The 20,351-nt window shown below is 45.7% G+C and overlaps 1 protein-coding gene across 1 annotated transcript in view; it reads left to right on the plus strand.

Annotated features, from left to right (window-relative positions):
• ZFYVE26 (zinc finger FYVE-type containing 26) overlaps positions 1 to 20,351 on the plus strand; it is a 58,929-nt gene that overhangs the window by 25,638 nt on the left and 12,940 nt on the right. Inside the window, exons 21-34 of the mRNA XM_054567385.1 lie at positions 479 to 1,224; positions 2,570 to 2,766; positions 4,169 to 4,273; positions 5,783 to 5,905; positions 6,298 to 6,474; positions 7,805 to 8,051; positions 8,725 to 8,823; positions 11,528 to 11,691; positions 12,728 to 12,864; positions 14,832 to 14,863; positions 15,486 to 15,622; positions 16,545 to 16,765; positions 19,690 to 19,837; positions 20,081 to 20,290. Of these exons, the coding sequence (XP_054423360.1) occupies positions 479 to 1,224; positions 2,570 to 2,766; positions 4,169 to 4,273; positions 5,783 to 5,905; positions 6,298 to 6,474; positions 7,805 to 8,051; positions 8,725 to 8,823; positions 11,528 to 11,691; positions 12,728 to 12,864; positions 14,832 to 14,863; positions 15,486 to 15,622; positions 16,545 to 16,765; positions 19,690 to 19,837; positions 20,081 to 20,290 (2,743 nt within the window). The remainder of the gene's footprint in view (positions 1 to 478; positions 1,225 to 2,569; positions 2,767 to 4,168; positions 4,274 to 5,782; positions 5,906 to 6,297; positions 6,475 to 7,804; positions 8,052 to 8,724; positions 8,824 to 11,527; positions 11,692 to 12,727; positions 12,865 to 14,831; positions 14,864 to 15,485; positions 15,623 to 16,544; positions 16,766 to 19,689; positions 19,838 to 20,080; positions 20,291 to 20,351) is intronic.

The raw sequence follows: 20,351 nt of genomic DNA on the forward strand, positions 1-20,351 counted from the left end.
GCAGCTTGTCCACATCTACTAAAATTACAGACTCACGCACTCTCTAACCTAGAAATCCGTGCCGGGGAATTTATCCTGTGGCTTTCTTATGCATATGGAAAATGATGTATGCACAACGTCATTTTACTATAGCCTTATATATAATAGCAACAGATCAGGAAAATCCATTGTTTACTAACAGAAGACCAGTTAAATTATGGTTCTTCTCCATAATCAAATACTGTGTAGCTGTAAAAAGAAATGAAGGACCTCTCTGTAGAGGAATATGAATAGATCTCCCAGTTATGTTTTGAAGTAAGAAAGCAAAGGTCAGAGCAGTATGTCTAATAACCTACCTTTTGTGTTTAAAAAGGGCAGGGGGGTTGTGATTAAAGAGCCTGCATTTACATTTGCTCGTGCAAACATGAAGAAACTCTGGGATTAGGTGATGGTGCCCGTGCACTTGGGCTTTGCCTTCCCTCTGCTCCTCTCCCTCCAGGCTTGCAGCCCTTCTGGCCCAAAAGAGACTCAGCCTGAGCGTGCCACAGGTCATCGTCAGCTGCTGCTGCGAGCCCCTCGCCCTTTGCTCTTCCCTGCAAAGCCAGCAGACATCATCTCTCCTGACTCATCTGGGCACCCTGGCTCAGCTGCACGCCTCCCACTGCCTGGAAGACCTCCCGCTGTCTACACAGAGCTCCCCAAAGCCAACTGAAAGCCCCACATCAGAGACAAAGCCCCACTCCTCCCCAAGGGATTCAGCACCCTCCGCCCTCACCTCCTCTGCCTTGGCCTTCCTTAAATCCCGCTCAAAGCTGCTGGCTGCGGTGGCCTGTCTGGGGGCTTCCCGGGGATCAAAGGTCACCAAGCCCAGCTTGTCATGGAAGGAGCTTCGTGGCCGCAGGGAGGTACCTCTGACTGCAGAACAGGTAGCACGGGAGTGCGAGCACCTTCTGGAACAGTTTCCTATGCTTGAGGCCTCCCTCCTGGCTGCCTGGGAGCCCCTGCGAGGGTCCTCCAAGCAAGAGCAGAGTCTGGCAGCGAGTCTCTGTGGCCAGGCTAGTCTCTCTACTGTCCTCCTTGGCCTGCATTCTCCAGTTGCCCTGGATGTGCTCACCGAGGCCTTCGAGGAAGCCCTGGTGGCCAGAGATTGGCCCCGGGCCCTCCAGCTCACTGAGGTGTACGGGCGAGACGTGGACGACCTGAGCGGCATACAGGATGCAGTCCTGAGCTGTGCTGCGGCCTGTGGTGAGCAGAAAGCTATGCCTTCCCCTTCACTAGTGCTAATAATACTTAGCGTTCACTGAGCATTGCAGCACATTTGATCCTCACCATAATTCCGGAGAAAGGTGCCGCCGTAAGGGTAGGAGGCTTGCCCAGGGTAGTAAGTGGGGGAACAGCCCTTAAAACCTAAGTCTGTTTAACTTTCAGACACATAGCCATAACCAGTATTCTCAACCCTGCATATTAGAATCATTGGAAAATTCTATAAACTAAAAATAACTAAGCTCCAATCCCCAAAAGCCCAGGTTGGATGTTAGGCAAATGTTTACTTTAAAACAGAGGTTAACAAATGTTTTAAGGGCTTTGAAGGCCATAGAGTCTCCATTGAAACTACAAAACTCTTCCATTTTAGCATAAAAGCAGCCATAGATGATATATAAACAAATGAGCATAGCTGTATTTTCATAAAACTATAAAAACACTGCGCGCCTGTTTGACAGCCCTACTTTATTTTTTTACATATTTATTTATATTTAATCTTTATTGTATTTTTTCCATTGCCATTTAGTCGCCTTATACCCCCCTCCAGCAGTCACCACACTGTTTGACAACCCTACTCAAAAGCTCCCAGGAGATTTTCCTGTGTGCCCAGAGTTGAGAGCCCATGACCTACTACACTCCACTAGGGGGAGCAAGAGTCAGGTGGGCTGGGGTGAGTGGCTTCTAGGTTGAGGGCCTGGCTTCCCCATGGAAAGGAGAAAAATTGAGCTGGAGAAGGGGGAGAGGTTCATTGGCTGAGTGGTTATGCAGTCTTATCTGCTTGGAGTCTGTTTTTCAGTTCTGAGATGGTGTGGCAGGGAGAGAGAAAGATCTAATAAGTAATAATGACAGAGGGTATTGAGAGAGTGAAACTAGTTTGCCTGAAAACTTACAAGTAATTATGTATGTCACAGAGTGAAAATCACAAGGAAAACTAAAAGCTCCGTTGACGCATTGCATCTGAGACGTTGCTGTGCATGGCGCATGCCAGAACATGGAGAGCTTCGTCTGTTCTGTCTTTCCTTCCTTCTTTCCTTCTCCCTTTCTTCCTTCCTACTTCTCCCTCTCCTTTCTCCTTCTCTTCCTCTCTCTTCAAAAAGTCTCATGACTCTGAATAAAGTTTGCATAAAGAGAAGCACCGGAGTATAACATTCCTCTGTGCCATATAGTAATGGTTCCAAATATAAAAACTAGTTAAGGTCAGATGAAACTCCTGTTTCATGAAATTGAAGAAAGCTCTTCTCGTAAGAAGTCACCTGGACTCTGTAGCTCTTTTGGTGCCAGGCTTGGTGGCAGGCTTGCTGCCTCTGAGCATCTTTTTATCTTGTAGACAAAGAAGGTTGGCAGCACCTGTTTCCTGTGAAGGACGCCTCGCTGAGAAGCCAGCTAACCCTGCAGTTTGTGGACAGGTGGCCCCTGGAGCCGTGCCTGGAGCTCCTGGACTACTGCGTTTCAGACACAGCTGTCCAGGGTGAACTGAAGCGTGAACTACGGAGAAAGCTGGCGGAGCTGCAGGTGTACCGGAAGGTACGGGCCCTGGGATCAAGAGACGGGAAATGAACGTCTCGCCCTGTTACCAAACCTGTCCGGTCTATTCTCATGTACTCGTGGATTTTAAGGAACAGATATCTAGGCCTGGCTTTTGCTTTGCGCCTGGCTGCTGTGCTTAGGTGAGCAGGGAGGAGGCCTCCAGCTGGTTCCCATTTTATTTCCTCCTATTATTTTAAGATTTATTTATTTTTAAAGAGAGGGGGAAGGAGGGAGAAAGAAAGGAAGAGAAACATCCGTGTGCAAGAGATACAGATCAGTCGGTTGCCTCTCACATGGCCCCCAACTGGGGACCTGGCCAGCAACTCAGGCATGAGCCCTGACTGGGAATCCACTGGCAACCTTTCAGTTCGCAGGCTGATGCTCAGTCACTGAGCCACACCAGCCAGGGCTCTACTTCTATTTTTTTAAATATATATGCATCAAACAAGGATTAAAAAATTAACATTGGATGATGCTTTATAGTCCACAAAGCCTTTTCACATATACAGAGTGGTACAGAAGTATGTGTACAGTTGCGAGTATGCAAAACTCAGAGTTTATTCCTGTATTATCAATTACTGTATCATTTTCCATACAAACAACTGTAAACCCACTTTTGTCCTACCCTGTGTATTTGAGCTTTGTGTATGTTTTATGTCCATTGCATTTTTTGTTCTTCAAGAGTTTTTATAGAGCTTATCTCATAAATATCTACTTTAAAGGTTGTTTTAAATCTCAGCTAAATTTCAAGAGCTATTTGAAAAGACATATGAAAGTGACAATTTCAAAAATGAAAGATTCTTGCAGGATATGTGTTACATTCAAGATCAAGAGGCTCAGGGAGACAGATTTAGGTGATAACAAGTATAGAACTTATGCCAATTTTTCCACGTGTTCTTGGAACTGAACAGAGTCCAGAGCCCCACCAGGGAAAGGCAGGTGAAACTGGCAGGTGAAGATTTTCTTTCCAGTCTTGCTCAGAAGTTTTCACGCAGAACTAAATGCTGCATGAAAGGTGATCCCACAGAGGACTCAATCCAGCAGACTATCTTGAATAGAGTTTTGAGATGGAGGAGGATGGGACGAGAGGCCCTAGAAGGGGGAACACGCTGTAAAGTTACAGAAACCTCTGAGAATTGACCTCACAAGTGAAAGACTCCAATCCTGCCCCGCTCCCCGACTCAGTCTTTGCTCCCTGGTTATGCTTCCCCAATAGGTTCACTCCCCTCTCAATAATCTTTGCCCCATGTGCTCCATTTCCCTCTCTCTTCTGGTGAGATACGACAGCCTGACTTTGGGACAGAGACCTAGGAATGGCTCATCCCCTCAAACTCCAGTGATTCGTCCATGGAGGAGGAAGCTGCATTGTGGTTTGATAGCTTTTCCTGTCTTTCCTTAGATTTTAGGTTTGCAGGCTACCCCAGTATGGTGTGACTGGCAGACGCTGAGGAGCTGTTGTGTTGAGGACCCATCAACTGTCATGAACATGATTTTAGAAGCAAAGGTACCATTTTCCCGGATGGTATTCCCCTTCCTCCTCTTTTCAGAGTTGTAGCTCTTTAACTAGTTGTGTAGACTCCTTCCCCCCTATCAATGTCCACATTTTTTTATAACTACATTGCATTCTTTTTTTCTTTTGTGTGTATGAATCTACCAATGTAAAGAGAAGTCTAGAAATAATGACAGTTGATGCTTTTGTACTATCATCTTGCATTCACACATGAGATCCCCTATACTGTATATTTGGGGTACAGGATATATATGTAGCAGTGGAATTGCTGTGTCATCAGGCATGAGCGTCGCACCTTCACTCAGATGTTACCAGCTGCTCTTCAAGTCAGTTGCCCTGGTTATACTTCCACTCACAGTTCCTTTGCTCCATATCCCTACTCATTTTTAGTATTGTCCAACTTTTCACTTTTCACCAATAGGACATTATCTCATTGTTTTAATGTTCAAGATTAATAATGACCTTGAATGTCTTTTCATGTGTTTATCAAACATTTGAGTGCTATAGAGAATTTTATCTGCCTTTTAAGGAGCTCATGTACCATAGTTCAAAATGTAGATATGCTCATTCAGATGTTCAGTCACCTAGGAAACATTTATTGCATACCTATTATTTGCTAGACACTGCACTAGATGGCAGTGAAACAAAGATGATTAAGCTTAGTCCTTGCCCTTGAGCAGCTCACATTTTGGGAAGTGGGGCGACGAGAGGGGACTTCCTAGGTATTCATTATGTATCAAGTGTCAGAAGCAAGCCCAGGTTGTAGTAGGAGCCCCAGCGGGGCACCCAGCATGGTGTGAGATAAGGAAGCACCCCCAAGAAAGCAACCCCAGGCAGAACTGCCGGGAGGGCATTCCAGACACCGCCATGTTAGAATACGTGGACAAGACCCTGGAAATTCTGTTTTCTGAAATTTTAATCCAGAGTTCACAAATTGGAGGTGGGGCAGCAGCAAGGCAGGACGTGGGTGGAATCCACCCCAAACATGTTTGTTCAGCGAATGCAGTACTGGTCTGCAGAATTTTATTTTTTATATTGATTTCACTGCCAACGTTTTAAAATAGGGACTTACTTCATTTTATTTTTTTTTAATTTTTTAAAGTCTAACAACACTGGACCAGCACATTCGTATGGCCACAATGAAAGCTGAGTAGGCACAGTCTCCTTTGGACAGTCTTCTCTGTCTTCCCCACCTCCATTGTATCTCGTGGGGCTGACACCAGGTGTTAATCACTGTATGTCATCTGCTTTTCTCTTTCGTAATACAGCTGAAATGAACATCATATCATTAACAATCAGCCTGCTTTGATCATTTTCGTAACTTACCTTGCCACGCCATTCCTTTGAGTTTATGATGGCACTTTAATCCTGTGTGAAGTTCCCCTCAGCACTTACCAAACTTTCTGGGGCATTAGCAGACTCAAGATTGCTGAGAAAAATCAGGCAAAAGCTGGATGAGTGCCGAGGCCAGTCACTTAAAGGGATGTGCGTGTTTCGTTCCAGGAGTATCAGCTGTGTGAGGAGTGGGGCTGCCTATACCCCATCCCAAGGGAAGATTTAATCAGCCTACATCAAAAGCATCTTCTTTACCTTCTAGAAAGAGGAGATCATGAAAAGGCTCTGAAAGTAAGCCTCCAACTTTTCCTGCTCTGGGTGGTGGGGAGGAACAGGAAGGACAGCCAAATCACATGGCTTTGTTCCTGCCTCATCCCATGCAAATATTTGCAATCTCACCTCTGCCCGCTTTTGTCCTTCCGGACCTGGTTATGGTCTGAATCTTCAGTAGAAGGTGCCTAGCCCCACATTAGGTGCCAGAGGGGCAGCGGGGTCCAGGATTCCGCTGAACTCTGGTCCTGTCAAAGCCATCCTTAATGAAGCTGTAGGGGTGGTGAAACATAATGAGTGCAGAGAAGGGGTTCGTCCAAAACGAATAAATGTTTTGTTCTCAAACAAAACAAGGCTGGACTAAGTGTTCTTTTGCGGGTTTCCCTTTCTCCTCTTCCCTTCCCCTGCAACAGCTTCTGCGAAGAATTCGTGACCCCTCCATGTGCCTTGAGGTCACAGAACAATCCCTTGACCAGCACCCTAGCTTGGCCACTTCTCACTTCTTGGCCAACTACCTCACCACCCACTTCTATGGAAAACTGACTGCTGTTCGACACCGTGAAATCCAGGCACTGTACATGGGATCCAAGGTAAGGAGGAAGAGCAGGGCTGGGAAAGCACACTTGACGGGGAGTCTGCTAGCCCAGCTCCCACTTCAGAATTTTCCCTGTCAGTGGCTCTTCTTCCAGCACCTGCCATCTCGGGCCCATGCTGTATAAAATCTTTACCCTAACAGCCCACCATACCCTAGCTGGTTCCCTAAGGACTTGTCATTCTCTCACTGCCCCGCCTCCAAAGTGAATTCGACCGGGCCCTCTCTTTGTTTTCCCTGACATCTGCCGTATCAGTTCTGACCATGTATTGGAATCACCTGGACTTTTCAAAAACACCAGTAATTGATCTCTGCCCCAGATCAATTAAAACTGAACTTCTTGCAACAGGGCCTAGCTATCTTCCAAAGAGATTGTGATGTGAGGATTTAAAACAGCTTGATAAAGGATTAATTGTCTAGGTAATAAGATGAGATTAATAGGCCCTTATCTTTAATATATAACCTTGGAGACATTAATAATAAAATAATTTAAACCAGAAAGAAGTAATCCAGTGAAGGAGTGTTTGGAGAGAGATGGGGCCCTCTGACACCCTTCTGATAATTTTGATTGGCAGTCAGATATACTGCCCATGTTTGTGGGCAACAGAATGAGTGTTGGGAAAGCCAGGAATATGACCACTGGCCCACTTGCTGAGAGTTCAACTACATAAAATTGTTCCTAAAGAAGATCTTTTTTCTTTTTTAAATCTTTTTGATGCGTTGTACCTAAAGGGGGACTCCTTGGAAACTGGCAATGAGCAGAGCCAATGAAAATGTTTCATGCCTAGGGATTACAATCTCTAGAAGTTTAGAGTCATTATTTACCTGTAGGATGTTGGAGGTGCCAGGGTATGCAGTCCACTGATACCACCTTATTTTGCTCAGCCATTCCTGGAAGGTCTAGGCCAGAGGTCAGCAGCCTACTACCTGTGGGCCAAATCCACATCAGCTTGCTTTTGAAATCAAGATTTATTGGACATAAGTACATGCATTTATTTACATATTATCTGTGGCTGTTTTTCCACTACACTGGCATACTTGAGTAATTGCAACAGAGATTTTATGGCCCAAAAAACCTAAAATATTTCCTATCTGACCCTTTACAGTCAGTTTGCTGACCCTTCCTCTAGGCGAAGGTACTTGGAGTCCACTTGTTGATTTCCACTGGGAGGATTTAGATAGGAGTCCATCCTTGCTTCCTAAAAGACTACTAGCCAGTTTCAGTGCTTAGCCTTGTACCCTTGGTCCCTAGCACCCTTCCCCTTAACAGTAAGAATCTCAGGTTCCTGTGCTGATTTCTTTCCTCTGTGGATGTACCCCACAAACAGGTCCTGCTGGCCTTGCCTGAGCAGCACCAGGCCAGCTATTCCCACTTGTCCACCAACCCCCTGCTCATGCTGGAGCAACTGCTCATGAACATGAAAGTGGACTGGGCCACCGTGGCTGTGCAGACGCTGCAGCAGCTGCTGGCTGGGCAGGAGATCGGCTTCACCATGGACGAGGTCGACTCACTGCTTTCCCGATACGCGGGCAAAGCCCTGGACTTCCCATACCCTCTGAGGCAGAAACGATCAGGTAACTGCCAATACCACAGATGGGGGTTCTACATGGAGGAAAAAGTGCTATGCTACCCTTAGTTTTAATTTCTCTTATTATTTTGAATTGATGGAGATTGAAAGAGAATAGGAGAGATCGTGGTCTTGGAGGAAGTAGCAAGCTAACCAGAATTTTAAAATGGTAGATAGCCACCGTGTGCTTGATAACAAAGGTTTGGGAAACGTACAGGAAGTGGTCTCTCTGTAGCCTTGGAGCAGTGGGTTCCTAGTGCCGTTGTTTGTGTTGAGGGAATGCTCTGTTCCCAGCGTCTCGTGAGCTATCCCGGTGTGCGAGTGGGCTCAGGATGAAGAGCAAGAGTAAATATGTGCTGATGTTCCCAGCTGGCTCTTTTTTTTCCTACCCCGTACCTTCCAACAGCATCAGCTTCCACTTCCCACTGGACATTTTCCAATTTATTTTGTAAAATCCTTGTATCTGTTTTATTTTTCTTATACGCCTTTATAAACATGTTGGGGACTTTAAGAAGCATGCATGCTACTGGCTTAGAAGTCCCTCGACCATTCCTTTTATAGCTGGTAGAATCATGGGATGACAGCCAGGGAAACCAGCAGGGCTTTGAACTAAACGCCAGGCACAGTGAATAAGGATGCTTATGGGAGAACGATATTCTGACAGCATTTTCCCTCTACAGATTCTGTGCTTCACCTCCAGGAAGTCGTCAGTCAGGCTTCAGACCTTGAGACCTTAACTAGGTCCCCATCAGCAGAGTTCTCTTCCGCCGCTGCGCCTGGTAAGAACGGGTTTGAGAGTTACCCAAATTTTAGCTCAATCTTGTCTCGCCCTGACTTTCTGATTCTTCTACCCCTTTTTTTATTTCCCTTTACAACATTCTTACTGTTTTTCTTCGTTTGTTCAACTTTGTATACCCCAGAAAATTCAACATAACAATTGATTCTCCTTATTCTCCATAGTATATCTTTAGTTTGTACAAACACTGAATTAGTGAATACTGAACCATTGCTGTCAGGGAAAATATATGAGTTAGATATATATCATATGAAGGATTAGATAGATATATTTCATAGATAATAATCTTAAATTAAAACAGTCCGTACCAGTAGATTCTATTTTACAAAAGAGAAAAAAAGTGCAGCAGTGTTAAGTGACTTGCCTGAGGCTGCCCACTCTTGGTGCCAGAGCAGGAATTCAGACCCTGTTTCACCAGCCCCAGAGCCGGAGCGTCTTGTGCTGCACCCCACTGACCCCACCGTCTCCATCCTCCGGTTGTCTCTGTTTGAGCGCTAAAATAAGAGAGCAGACTGTCACCGTGTCCAACATCTGCTGAGAACCTACACTTGGGAGACTTAAATTACTCGCCACTCTGCATGCCTGTGAAAGCTGTATAAATATTGATTTTGAGGTTACAAATAAATTTTAGTGAGTGGGCAAATTTGCAGACAGGGAATCTGTGAATAAGGAGGACCGACTGTTTAGTCTTCATGTTTATTCTGCTCCTAGGCTGCACGTAATTACTTATGTCGGTCACATAGGGCGCAAGCTCCTTGACGGCCGCAGCTATGTGTCGGTTGCCCCTTTTTGCCACCCCTCCTTTCCCACAGCCTCTGGCCCCTTACACAGGGGCCTCCGTTCAAAAGAAGCTCAGCAAGTGTTTGTTTTGACGGCAGTCAGAGCAGGATGCAGGAAAGAGATCTAAAGCCCCTCTTCTTTTGGGTGCTGCTAAAAGTCACTGTTTTTCAGTTTTCTTTTTCTGTGACCAGTCAACATTGCTCTGCAAGGTGACAGGAAATCTCCTTAGATACCATAGAGCCAAGACTGTGGCACTTCATGGCCATTCTTTGAGAATTAGTCATGGCTCATGATAACCATCAGGCGTGAGGGGAGGGCCCAGACTTACAGGCATATGAGCAGCGTTACACATATGCACAAGGCAGCCTGAGCAGCCTTGGTGTATGTTTTGGGGCATTTTTAGCTTTTTATTGTGGAAAATTTCCAACACACAAAAGTAGAGAGAATAGTAGAATGAAGTCTTACACACCTGTTGCCCAAATATAATAAGTATCGTCTCATGATACGGCTATTCTTGTTTCATCTATGCCCCTGTCCTTCTACTGGGTTATTTTGAAGCAAATCCTGGATATAATTTCATTTATAAATATATCAATATTTGAAGTCTGTCCAGAAAGTATGCAATATAAAAAAAAGAGACATTTATTGAAGAAGACACATTGTACATAGGACAATGATGCCTCAGTCCTGTTGAAAGTAGGCACCTTGGGACCTCACACAGTTCTCCCAGTCGCCATCAGCTGCCCTGTCATATTCTCTTGAATCTCATCGACAGCCTGAAATCTCTTCCCTTTCAAAGGTGATTTTAGTTTTGGGAAAAGCCAGAAGTCACAGGGTGCCAAATCTGGGTTGTGGGGGTGCTAAGTCACCTGGGTGATTTGATATTTCACCAAAAAACTCTGCACAAGACATGATGCATGAGCAGGCACATTGTCGTGATGAAGCTGCCAATCACTAGTTGCCCGTAGCTGCAGCCTTCTGAATCATGCGAATAGTTTCCATGGAGGAACGTTCAAGCTTAATGAAAATTAAGCTTGAAATTCGTTGCTGTACTCACTAAGCATTTTGAATGTGACAGCCACAGAGTACACATCCTCACTCAACAGCATCTACCTTTTCTGTTGACCAGTTCAGTAAGGCATCATTGTTCACACATGCACATTCCAGTCCACTCTCCTTGGCTGCCAGGTTACATCGATGTTGTGCAAAATGTTCTCACTATATTAACAGTGGTTGGACTTTTCCAGACAGACCTTGTATATCTCCTTAAGTATGGACATTTATAAAACAAAGTCGTAACATTATTATCATACCTAAAAACAAATTAACAATTCCTTATTATCATCAACCATCCAGTCAATATTCAGACTTCCTCAGCTGTCTCATAAAGATTTTTTAGAATTGATTGATTGAGAATCAAGATCTAAATAAGGTTCACATACAGCATTTGGCTAAAATATCTCTTAAATCTCTTTTAATCAGTAGGTGCCCTGCCTCTTTGAATCCCCCTACCTCTTTGTGTTTTTTGTAGAGGAAACTAGGTCATTTGTCCTGAAGAGTGTCCCACATACTGGATTCTGCTGATTGCTGCCTTGTGGCAGTCTGGGACTTTATCCACTGTTATTTCTAGTATAATGGTAGCAATATCCAGAAATTTTATTCAATTCAGGCTTAATATTTTTGGGTATGTATATTAGATGGATTGTTGTGTGCCTGCCATCAAGAGATATGCAACGTACAGTTGTCTCTCCTCTTGCGATGCAATGAGCCATTACTGATCTCCAACTGGATCTGTTCTTCCAGTGCGGATTTGTAAAATGGTGAAATTCTAATTCTTTCATTTCTTCTCCATCTATGAGCGGGACTGTTGATCACCTTTTACTCTGACTTCTGGCTCTGACTCCCAGGTGTTGCCACTATACATTCCCCCAGTCCGAGGGAGAGGACTGTCGCACAGAGTCAGCCCCCGCTGGAGTTTGTGCCGCCAGCGACACCCCCAGCCAGACACCAGTGGGTACCGGACGAGAGCAAGAGCGTCTGCATGGTCTGCTGCCAGGAGCACTTCACCATGGTAAGCAGCGTCAGTCTACAGGTTTTTGTGAAGGAGAAATTAAAGGAAAACTCTAGTTCCTGAGCCTGAGTTTATAGTCACCTCATGGCCCCAAGGAGATACCGGTATTTTCAGAAGAACCACCAAATCAAGACTTTGGATTTGTCTTTGACCTGATAAGCATGTATTTTCTGGATTCAAACAGGTGGTAGACACCCTTGAATAGCCTTAAATTCTATAATCTTTGCCATTCTCACAAAAAAAAAAAAAGAAGAGGCAGACTAGTATAATAAGAAGAATCACCAAACATCAAATCTTGTCCCTAGCTCCTCTGTCTTCCCAATGAGACAAGTGACCTGATAGTGGTTATATGTGCTGCCTCTGGAGACAGAAGACCTGGTTTCTAGTCCCAGCTCTGCCTCTTATTAATAAAGTGACTCTTAACTAAGTTCAGTCTCAGATGCTCACTTGTAAACTCAGGATGATATGTTATTTGGCTCATGTCATTGAACGGACTAATAACAACAGCAAATGTAAACACACTTAACAAGTGCCTGACTAGTATATTACTCAGTGCTGATGAAAACGATGATGATGTCATTCCTATGTGTCTGTTTTCTCCTTGTTTATAAAAGAGGTAATCTCATATGATGAAATGAGGCAGTACCTGTGAAATATTTTGAAGAAAGAACATTTTTTCATCACCATTAATACCATGTGGAAATCTGATCTGCCTTGACTGAGAAAGTCACCCTCCCCCACTATTTTTCCCTGTATCTTTACACATTGCTTCCATAGACAAGTAGAACTTACCAGGAACCACTGCAAAACTGTCCATGACTTGGGCACCTTTACTCATTAGCTGAGGGATATCTTTAAATCTGTTTCCTAAAGACTGGCCTAATGTATTCTTTATCAACAGAACCTCAAGAACCTGGTTCTTAATAAGTCACAAGAACTGATACCAAGGATAAATGGGTTAACAGTTATACTTAGTTCCCAAAAATCTCACCATCTCTTCCTCCCCCTTTCTCCTCTTCCCACTGACACCCCTCAGTTTAATAGACGTCATCATTGTCGCCGCTGTGGCCGGCTAGTGTGCAATTCCTGCTCCACTAAGAAAATGGTTGTGGAAGGCTGCAGAGAGAACCCGACTCGCGTGTGTGACCAGTGCTATAGTTACTACAACAAAGAGTGAGTGTCCCCAGCGGGGCTGCTACTGTTACTGGCCACTGCACCCTCCCCCAAGTCCTTATGCTCCCAGGAGGCTCATTGTGGAGAGCATCTCAAATCTAGACCAATTACAGAAAGTTTTAACTTGACACTCACACTGACATGGCATTAACTCTATAGTGAAATGTTCGACCTTGGTCAGAGAAACTTCTGAGAAAGGAAATAGGGGTAAGAGGACACCAAGTTCAAGGCTCTTAAATGATGTTCTCTCGGAGATCAGGTCACTTGGTTCTACAGCCTGTCCCTTGGCTGAGGTCGCTGATCTCAGTTCACCAAGCTCTTCACCTGTTTTAGAGCCACATTTGCTCCACTTGGTGTCAGGTGGACTCAAAGGGACATGTTCATACCTACTGAATGTTTGGACACCACTTCTGTCAGCTCCTACCTAGCTAGTTACCCTGGCTTGTTACCCATAATTAGAAGAGCCTTTCTACTAATGCTGTACTTTGGCCACACAGTTCACTTGATGACAGATCCCAGAAACTGCCCATATTCTGACAAGACAGACCAGGGCTGTGTTGGCTGGCTCGGTGTTGCTCAGGTTTTGCCACTACTTCCCAGCTGCAAAGGAGATAAAACTAAGGCTCCTAGAGCATATGAGCCAAAGCAACTACCTCAAAAGCAAAATTACTTTGAATTCTTCGTGTTTTACTTAGTCTGTAAGTTAAATAGATTTTGTATTCTGCTCACTACAAACCGCATTTTGTAACAGCGTTTTTGTGTTTGTTTTTAAATGAGCATTTTTTGTCATTATTTGTCATGAAAGTTATGCTCTTATAGGAAGGAAGAGGTACCCATGCTTATACCGCGGTTTCGGGGACCCTGGCATACCACTGCCTCCCTCAGGGCGGGCATGAGGGAGTTACCTCTCCACCATACGACTGAGATTTGAAATGAGCAGCAGTATGGATGGGGATTCTTTCATTGAATAATCACTTAGCAATAATGACTTTGCTCTCAAGGAGCCCCCATTTTAGTGGGGAGGCAGCCCACAAATAGACCACAAAATCACTGAATAAATATAGTAGTCAGGAGGGTTACCAAGAGATACGGCACCTGATCTGAGCCGTAGAGGATGAGAAGTTACTAGGAAAAGAAGCCAAAATAGAGCACGCCCGGAAGTGGGAGGAACAACCACAAAGGTAAGGGTAAGTGGGTGGTCGCTGAGGAAGCATAAATAGGAAGGTGATGGACTAAGGTCCTGACCGGCGTCCCTTGGGATTGGAGGCTGGCAGCCGAGCCAGGAGGCCTTAAGCACGGCATAGAGGCCCGGGGCTCGCCCTTCGGCAGCGTGGGCTGGGGTTGGCCAGCAGGCTTCTAATGCACGTCATGATTTATGATTCAGGGCTTGGGCTCTGGCTGTGGCATCGGGAGCAAGTGCTCAGTGACGCCGCCCGAAGTTGGCCGGAGTCAGTGGCAGAGTGGGGAGGACTTTTATGGGTGGAGCACAGGCCATAGGTGGCAAGAGATGGTCTCAAGAAGTAGCCAGGTCAGGTCACAAGGGGGCTTTGTGTGCCAGACTGCAAACGTGGAATAGTTTTACCCTGAAGAGCCACTGAGGGATTTTAAGCTGAAGCCTAATTTGACCAGATGTGCATTTTTGAAAGCTTGCTGTAGCTGCAGAGTAAATAATGGGCTGACAGAATCGAGGAGACCAGGACTCTCTTGAAAAGGCCCTACCAATAATGATGAGGACCCTCTCTGAAGCGAGGATGAAGAGAAAGATGGGGCATTTAAAGAGATAGATAGGAGCCGGAGTGGGCAGGAAATGGAGAGTGATTGGCTGTGACAAGTGAGGAAGAGAAAAGAGTTTTGGATATTCCCTGATAACTCACTCAGGTAACAGAGAAAATGTCAGTGCCGTCCAACGTGCTCAAAACAAAGAGGAGGAGAGATACAGGCATTTAATTTTTTTCCTCTGTTTCCAGTGTACCAGAGGAGACTCCTGGACAACCAGAAGGTAAGGCCGAATCACATCCCCTGTGACTGTTTGTGCGCTCAGATTGGCTTTTCCTTCAGCCTCAGCTACCACTGATATCCTTAATGACAACACAGTCCAACCGGGTTGGCCAAAGAAAATTCTTAGCGTTTGAATCAAGCTGTTTCCCTTAAAGGTTATCATCATACTAACCTGTCATTCTGGCGTGTTAGCTTCCAGCGCTGAGGTCAATAACCAAAGAATTTAGTCCTTAACTTTTAGTAGGTTCTTTTTTATTTTTAACCTCTAGATTCCCCCTCACCGCCATCCTGCCTCCCAAAGCTCCCTCCTTCCCCCTGGTCAGTCACTGTTAACAGGTCGGCATATGTCCATCCACCGCAGGGTAGTGTTCGAGCAGCCAGTGGCTCAGCCCTCTGTTTGAGAAGCATGTACCTTTCAGGGTCCTACAACAAACTGTAACACTCATCCCAGGTCCTCCCTGCGGTAGTAAGTTTGAGGTGCCTTAATGAGGTCTCCTAAAGGAAAGAGAAAGGGCACTCTGAGAGCAGGCAAGGATCTGCTTGCAACTCCAGCCAGCTTGCTGGGCTGGGGTGGGCCAGCCCTCTGGCCAGTGACTGACACATGATGGCCTTTCTCATCTCAGCACCAGACAGCTCCAAGAGTGAAAGTCTTCCATACTCCGCCGTGGTGAGGGTCCCCAAGGCGCCTGAGGTAGAATGGATTTTGGACCTCAGTGAGGAGGAAAATGAGCTGGTGCGGAACGAATTTTACTATGAGCAGGTAATAGCAATAAAATGTAATGGCCATTTGAGTTTCCTTATGCTGTATATTAGTGTGGTAGGAAATGCATAGATAGGTGAACACAGCCTGACCTTCACTTACTCAGTGTAATAATACGGAAGTTAAGTAACCCAGGTAAGGCAGAAAATGAGGAGCCTCTTGGGAAATGCAGAAGAAATCAGGAAAGACTTAGTGGAAGAGGCAGCATTTAAGATGAACCTTGGAAGAGCAGTAGGAGTTTGACAAGCAGAAATTTGGGGGTTGTGAGGAGAGTGAGTATAGAGGAAGGACAAAAAGTATAAAACTAAAACATCTGAACACAGTGTCAGAAGTTGCAAGACCTGATGGGGAATTGGAAATGGTTTTATTTTGAGAGTTGGGTGTTATTAGAGAGGTGGCAAAAGGTGGGATTGAAGTGGGCTATTGAGGTTTAGGGACTTGAATTCCACAGTAAGGAATATGTACTTAGTTCGCATCAGGGACCTCAAAATGTTTTGAAATGTGCTCTGGGAGCATGAATTTAGCAACATCGTGTCCAGTGAATTGAAGCATAGGCTTCTCCAGGCAGTCCAGGAAGCAAGGTTGTCGTCCAAGCTGGTGCGAAAGAAGGCCTGTGTTAGTAGGAGAGTAGACTGGAAAAAGGAGGGACCTGTGGACATTCCCAGGCAACAGGGAACACATAAACACACCTGCTTTCTTCCTAATAAGGCGACAAAGCCTAGCAGCCAGAGCCTTGGTGCTGCTACTTAGAACATCTGAAGCTTGTTTTTGTGCCACTTCTGCTTTGCTGTGGCATTTTGGCTCCTTTGTCAGTGTTTTTTGAGCTTTGTGAAGTAGGAAGAATAATTCCCACTATCTGCAGTTGAAGAATGGTCCAGCGCCTGAATTCACGGTGTGTTTCTGCCTCCTCTGCACCGGCCAGGCCCCCAGCGCCTCCTTGTGCATCGCCATCCTGAGTCTGCACCGGGACAGCGCTGCCTGTGGCCGCCAGCTGATTGAGCACTGCTGCGGGCTATCCCAGGGCCTCGCCAACCCGGAGGTGGACGCGGGGCTGCTCATAGACATCATGAAGCAGCTGCTCTTCAACGCCAAGATGATGTTTGTCAAGGCCGGCCGCAGCCAGGACCTGGCTCTTTGTGACAGGTGAATGGGACTATGTCTCTGTTGTTGTGCACGGCAGTCATTTCTCCCCAGTTCCTTCTCCTGACCCCACTGTGAGTTTTCGTCTCACCATCCTTTCTGACAAGACATACTGAACTGTTTGTGTCTCAGTTTGGTGTTAATGTCAGGCCATCACCAGATCACAAGTGGTCGTCTTCACCCTGCCTTAGCCGTCTGTGTCCTTCCTCCTCTTCCCCAGAGTGGACCCTCAGAGCAGAGGATTCTGTAGCTATACCCAGTCAGGAAGCATTTAAAGCCTCCGACTGATTTGTAATAAATAGCAGTTTAGAGGACCATTAAAGACTCTGGTTGATGTGTAATTAAAATCAGTTCGGGGGGCGCACCTTTAGTCTCTGTGGAACTTTTCTGGCTTTTAAAGATGTCGCTCCCCTGAATGTCCAGTGCTTGCCCTTGACCAAAACCCTACCCTAACCTTGCCCAGATTCAGGCTGTGGCCTCAGAGGGCTCTGCATATCTGATCTAGAAAGCCCGCTGAGGGCGGATGTGTCCCTGTGTCCCAGGTAGGAATCTGAGTCATAAAGTAGAAATTGCGTTGGGAAAGGTATGATTAAGCCTCAGGTCCCTGCACAACCTGCTCTGCCTCCATGTATTAACTGGACCATGAAAACTCCCAGTTCCCAGCATATCCACCCAGATGTGTGATTCATGTTGTGTGTTCCCAGCACTCAGTCCTAGCCAGATTTGGGAGCAGAGAGCCTAATATTCTTTGAATCATAAGTACCTTGGGCACTTGCTCAGAGCATTTGCCTGCAGACTCACCGGCTAGCAGAATGCAGTGAATCTCAGCTTCACCACTTTCGAGCTCTGTGACAAGTCTATCAACCACCTTGGGCCTCCGTTACCTCCTCTATAAAATGGGGATGATAACAGTACTTGTCTCATAGGCCTACTATAAGGATAAAGTGGTAATGTCCATGTAAACGGCTAAGAACTGAGCCTACTGTTCCAAAATTGTTAACTTTTTTTATTAACAAAAAACAGAAGGTTGAGAAAGACAGAAGGAGGTAGGACAGAAAGTGGAAGGAAGTATTAAGGAGTTAATTTCACTCTTTTATATCAAGAGTCGTTAGATGCTGCATCATTTTTCAAGTTGATAAATGAATCAATATACATAACATGTTATGTAAAGTTTTTAAAATAACCATGAAAAGAATCAGAAATTGCCCTGGCTGGCGTGACTCAGTGGATTGAGTGCCGGCCTGCAAACCAAAGGGTTGCTGGTTTGATTCCCAGTGTAGGGCACATGCCTCTGTTGCAGGCCAGGTCCCTGGCAGGAGGTGTGCAAGGTGTAGCAACACTATGATGTTTCTCTCCCTCTCTTTCTCCCTCCCTTCCCCTCTCTAAAAATAAATAGAATGTAAAAAAAAAAAAAAAAAAATCAGAAATGAAGAAGAGGCAGAAAGAACAGAACACCTCCCTATAACAAAAAGATAAAATTTTAAGTATATTTTATTGATTATGCTATTACAGTTACTCCATTTTTTTTCTCCCCTTTGTCTCCCTCCACCCTTCATTTCCCTCCCTTAGTTCATGTCCATGGATTGTACATAATACAAAAAGATAAAATTTAAGGCAAAAATAAAAATATATCTAAATATATCTCGAATATCAGTAATGTAAATGGGGTAAAGTTTTATTAAAAGAAAAAGATAGATTGGGGAGGGGGACAAAATTAACATGAATTCCTATGCTTCCTTCAAAATCTAAAATATAGATGGAGGAAATACCCACTTCAGGCTGAGGGCGGCAGAAATTAAGGGGGCCCTTACTTCAATGGGGTTCTCGCCCACCCCCAGGCGCCTTGGGCTTCAGCTGTGGTTTCAAATTACACATTCCTTCTCCCCTGCCCTGGCATCAGATACACCACCTCTGCCGTCTTTGTGGTGATTTGCTGAGGGGAGTGGATACATCTCCCATGTGTGTTCAGAACTCCTGGTTTGCAGAGTATTTTTCTACCGTTTTTAACTGATAGAACTCACACCACCTATTTCAAATGAATAATACATAGTGATATCAAATTTGCTTTTATACACTGTACTTTCCTACTCCGTTCACACTAGGTTAAGGATCACTAATGCATTGAATCTCTTTTCAGGGAAATCAGGGGACAAGTCAGGATCCATTGGATTTCTTTCTAGAATTATGATACAGGACTTGAGAACCTTGAGTTCAGGCAGCACTAGGCAGAATAACCCACCTCTCTGGGCTTTCTGTCATTATAAGGCTTTTGCCGTCAGCAGGTGTCAGGAGCACATCACAGGCGTCCGTCCTAGTAGGCTGTCATGCGAGTCCATCCTTAGCCCAGGGAAAGGATGTCAAGCCCAGGAGAGTAGAACCAAGGGAAGGACCAGGAAGCCCCAGCCCTGCAGCGCCTCCTGGGAACGGCAGTGGTGTGACCCCTGTACTGACCAGGGGTGTAGGCGGTCCATGCAGTGTCTGTGCTCTCTCCCAAGCAGGTGGGGTTCGGAAGGACCACAAAGCAAACGAGTAACTTGTGAGCCTACAACATGCAGTGTAAAGGCCGAGCTGCAGACAGAGACCTGAGCGTCCCCACCCCACATGTTACTAACATTGAATGAGTGCCTGCAAAGTTCCAGACACTGCCCTAAGCCTTTTACTTGGGTTATTTCATTCTTGTACTCATTTTACAGATAAGTAAATCGAGACAGAGACAGGTTAACTAACTTGCCCGAGATCATAGAGCTGCCAGGTGATGGAGCTGAGATTCCGAGTCTGACTCCAGAGCCTTCTCTCCTAGCGTCTGTGTACGTCACAGTTCTCATCGTCCCATTTCACATTGGAAAGAAGTAGCAAACCTTTCAGGAGCAACTGTTCTTAGTAAGACTATGTGGAGCCTCATTGCCTTGTCCTTTTCCTCCCTGTAGCTACATCAGCAAGGTAGATGTACTGAATATTTTAGTGGCTGCCGCCTATCGCCACGTGCCATCTCTGGATCAGATCTTGCAGCCGGCTGCAGTAACCAGGCTAAGGAACCAGCTTTTGGAAGCCGAATACTACCAACTAGGCGTTGAGGTGAGACAAAGACAAAGCTTACCCCTACCTCACTGTAATGAATTGCCTTTGCCTAGCCTTGCAAACAGGTACTGCCATCTCTCAGTTGTTCTTGGCCATGGAGCAGAATCTAGGGCATGACCAGTTAGCCGAGGTGGGGAAGCGGAGAGGTGATGGCAACGAGGGGATTTATTTAATAGGTCTTGGGGACTTTCAGGCCTTGAAGTACATACCTCTAACTGAAAGGAGCAAGTTTTCCTCCAGGTCTCCACAAAGACTGGGCTTGATACCTCTGGGGCATGGCACGCCTGGGGAATGGCCTGCCTCAAGGCTGGGAACCTCACCGCCGCACGGGAGAAGTTCAGTCGCTGTCTGAAGCCCCCCTTTGACATCAATCACCTGAGTCATGGCTCAAGACTAGTCCTGGACGTGGTTGAGTACCTGGAGTCCACAGTGAGGCCACTCATATCCTTGGTAAGAGCTCAGCAGGCAGAGGGGCCACTGCGGGGAGAGGGGAAGGCCCAGGAGCAGTGAT

The sequence above is a fragment of the Pteronotus mesoamericanus genome, unplaced genomic scaffold (genome assembly GCF_021234165.1).
Source record: "Pteronotus mesoamericanus isolate MK-2021 breed Mesoamerican mustached bat unplaced genomic scaffold, CSHL_Meso_final contig_182, whole genome shotgun sequence".
Lineage (NCBI taxonomy): Eukaryota > Metazoa > Chordata > Mammalia > Chiroptera > Mormoopidae > Pteronotus > Pteronotus mesoamericanus.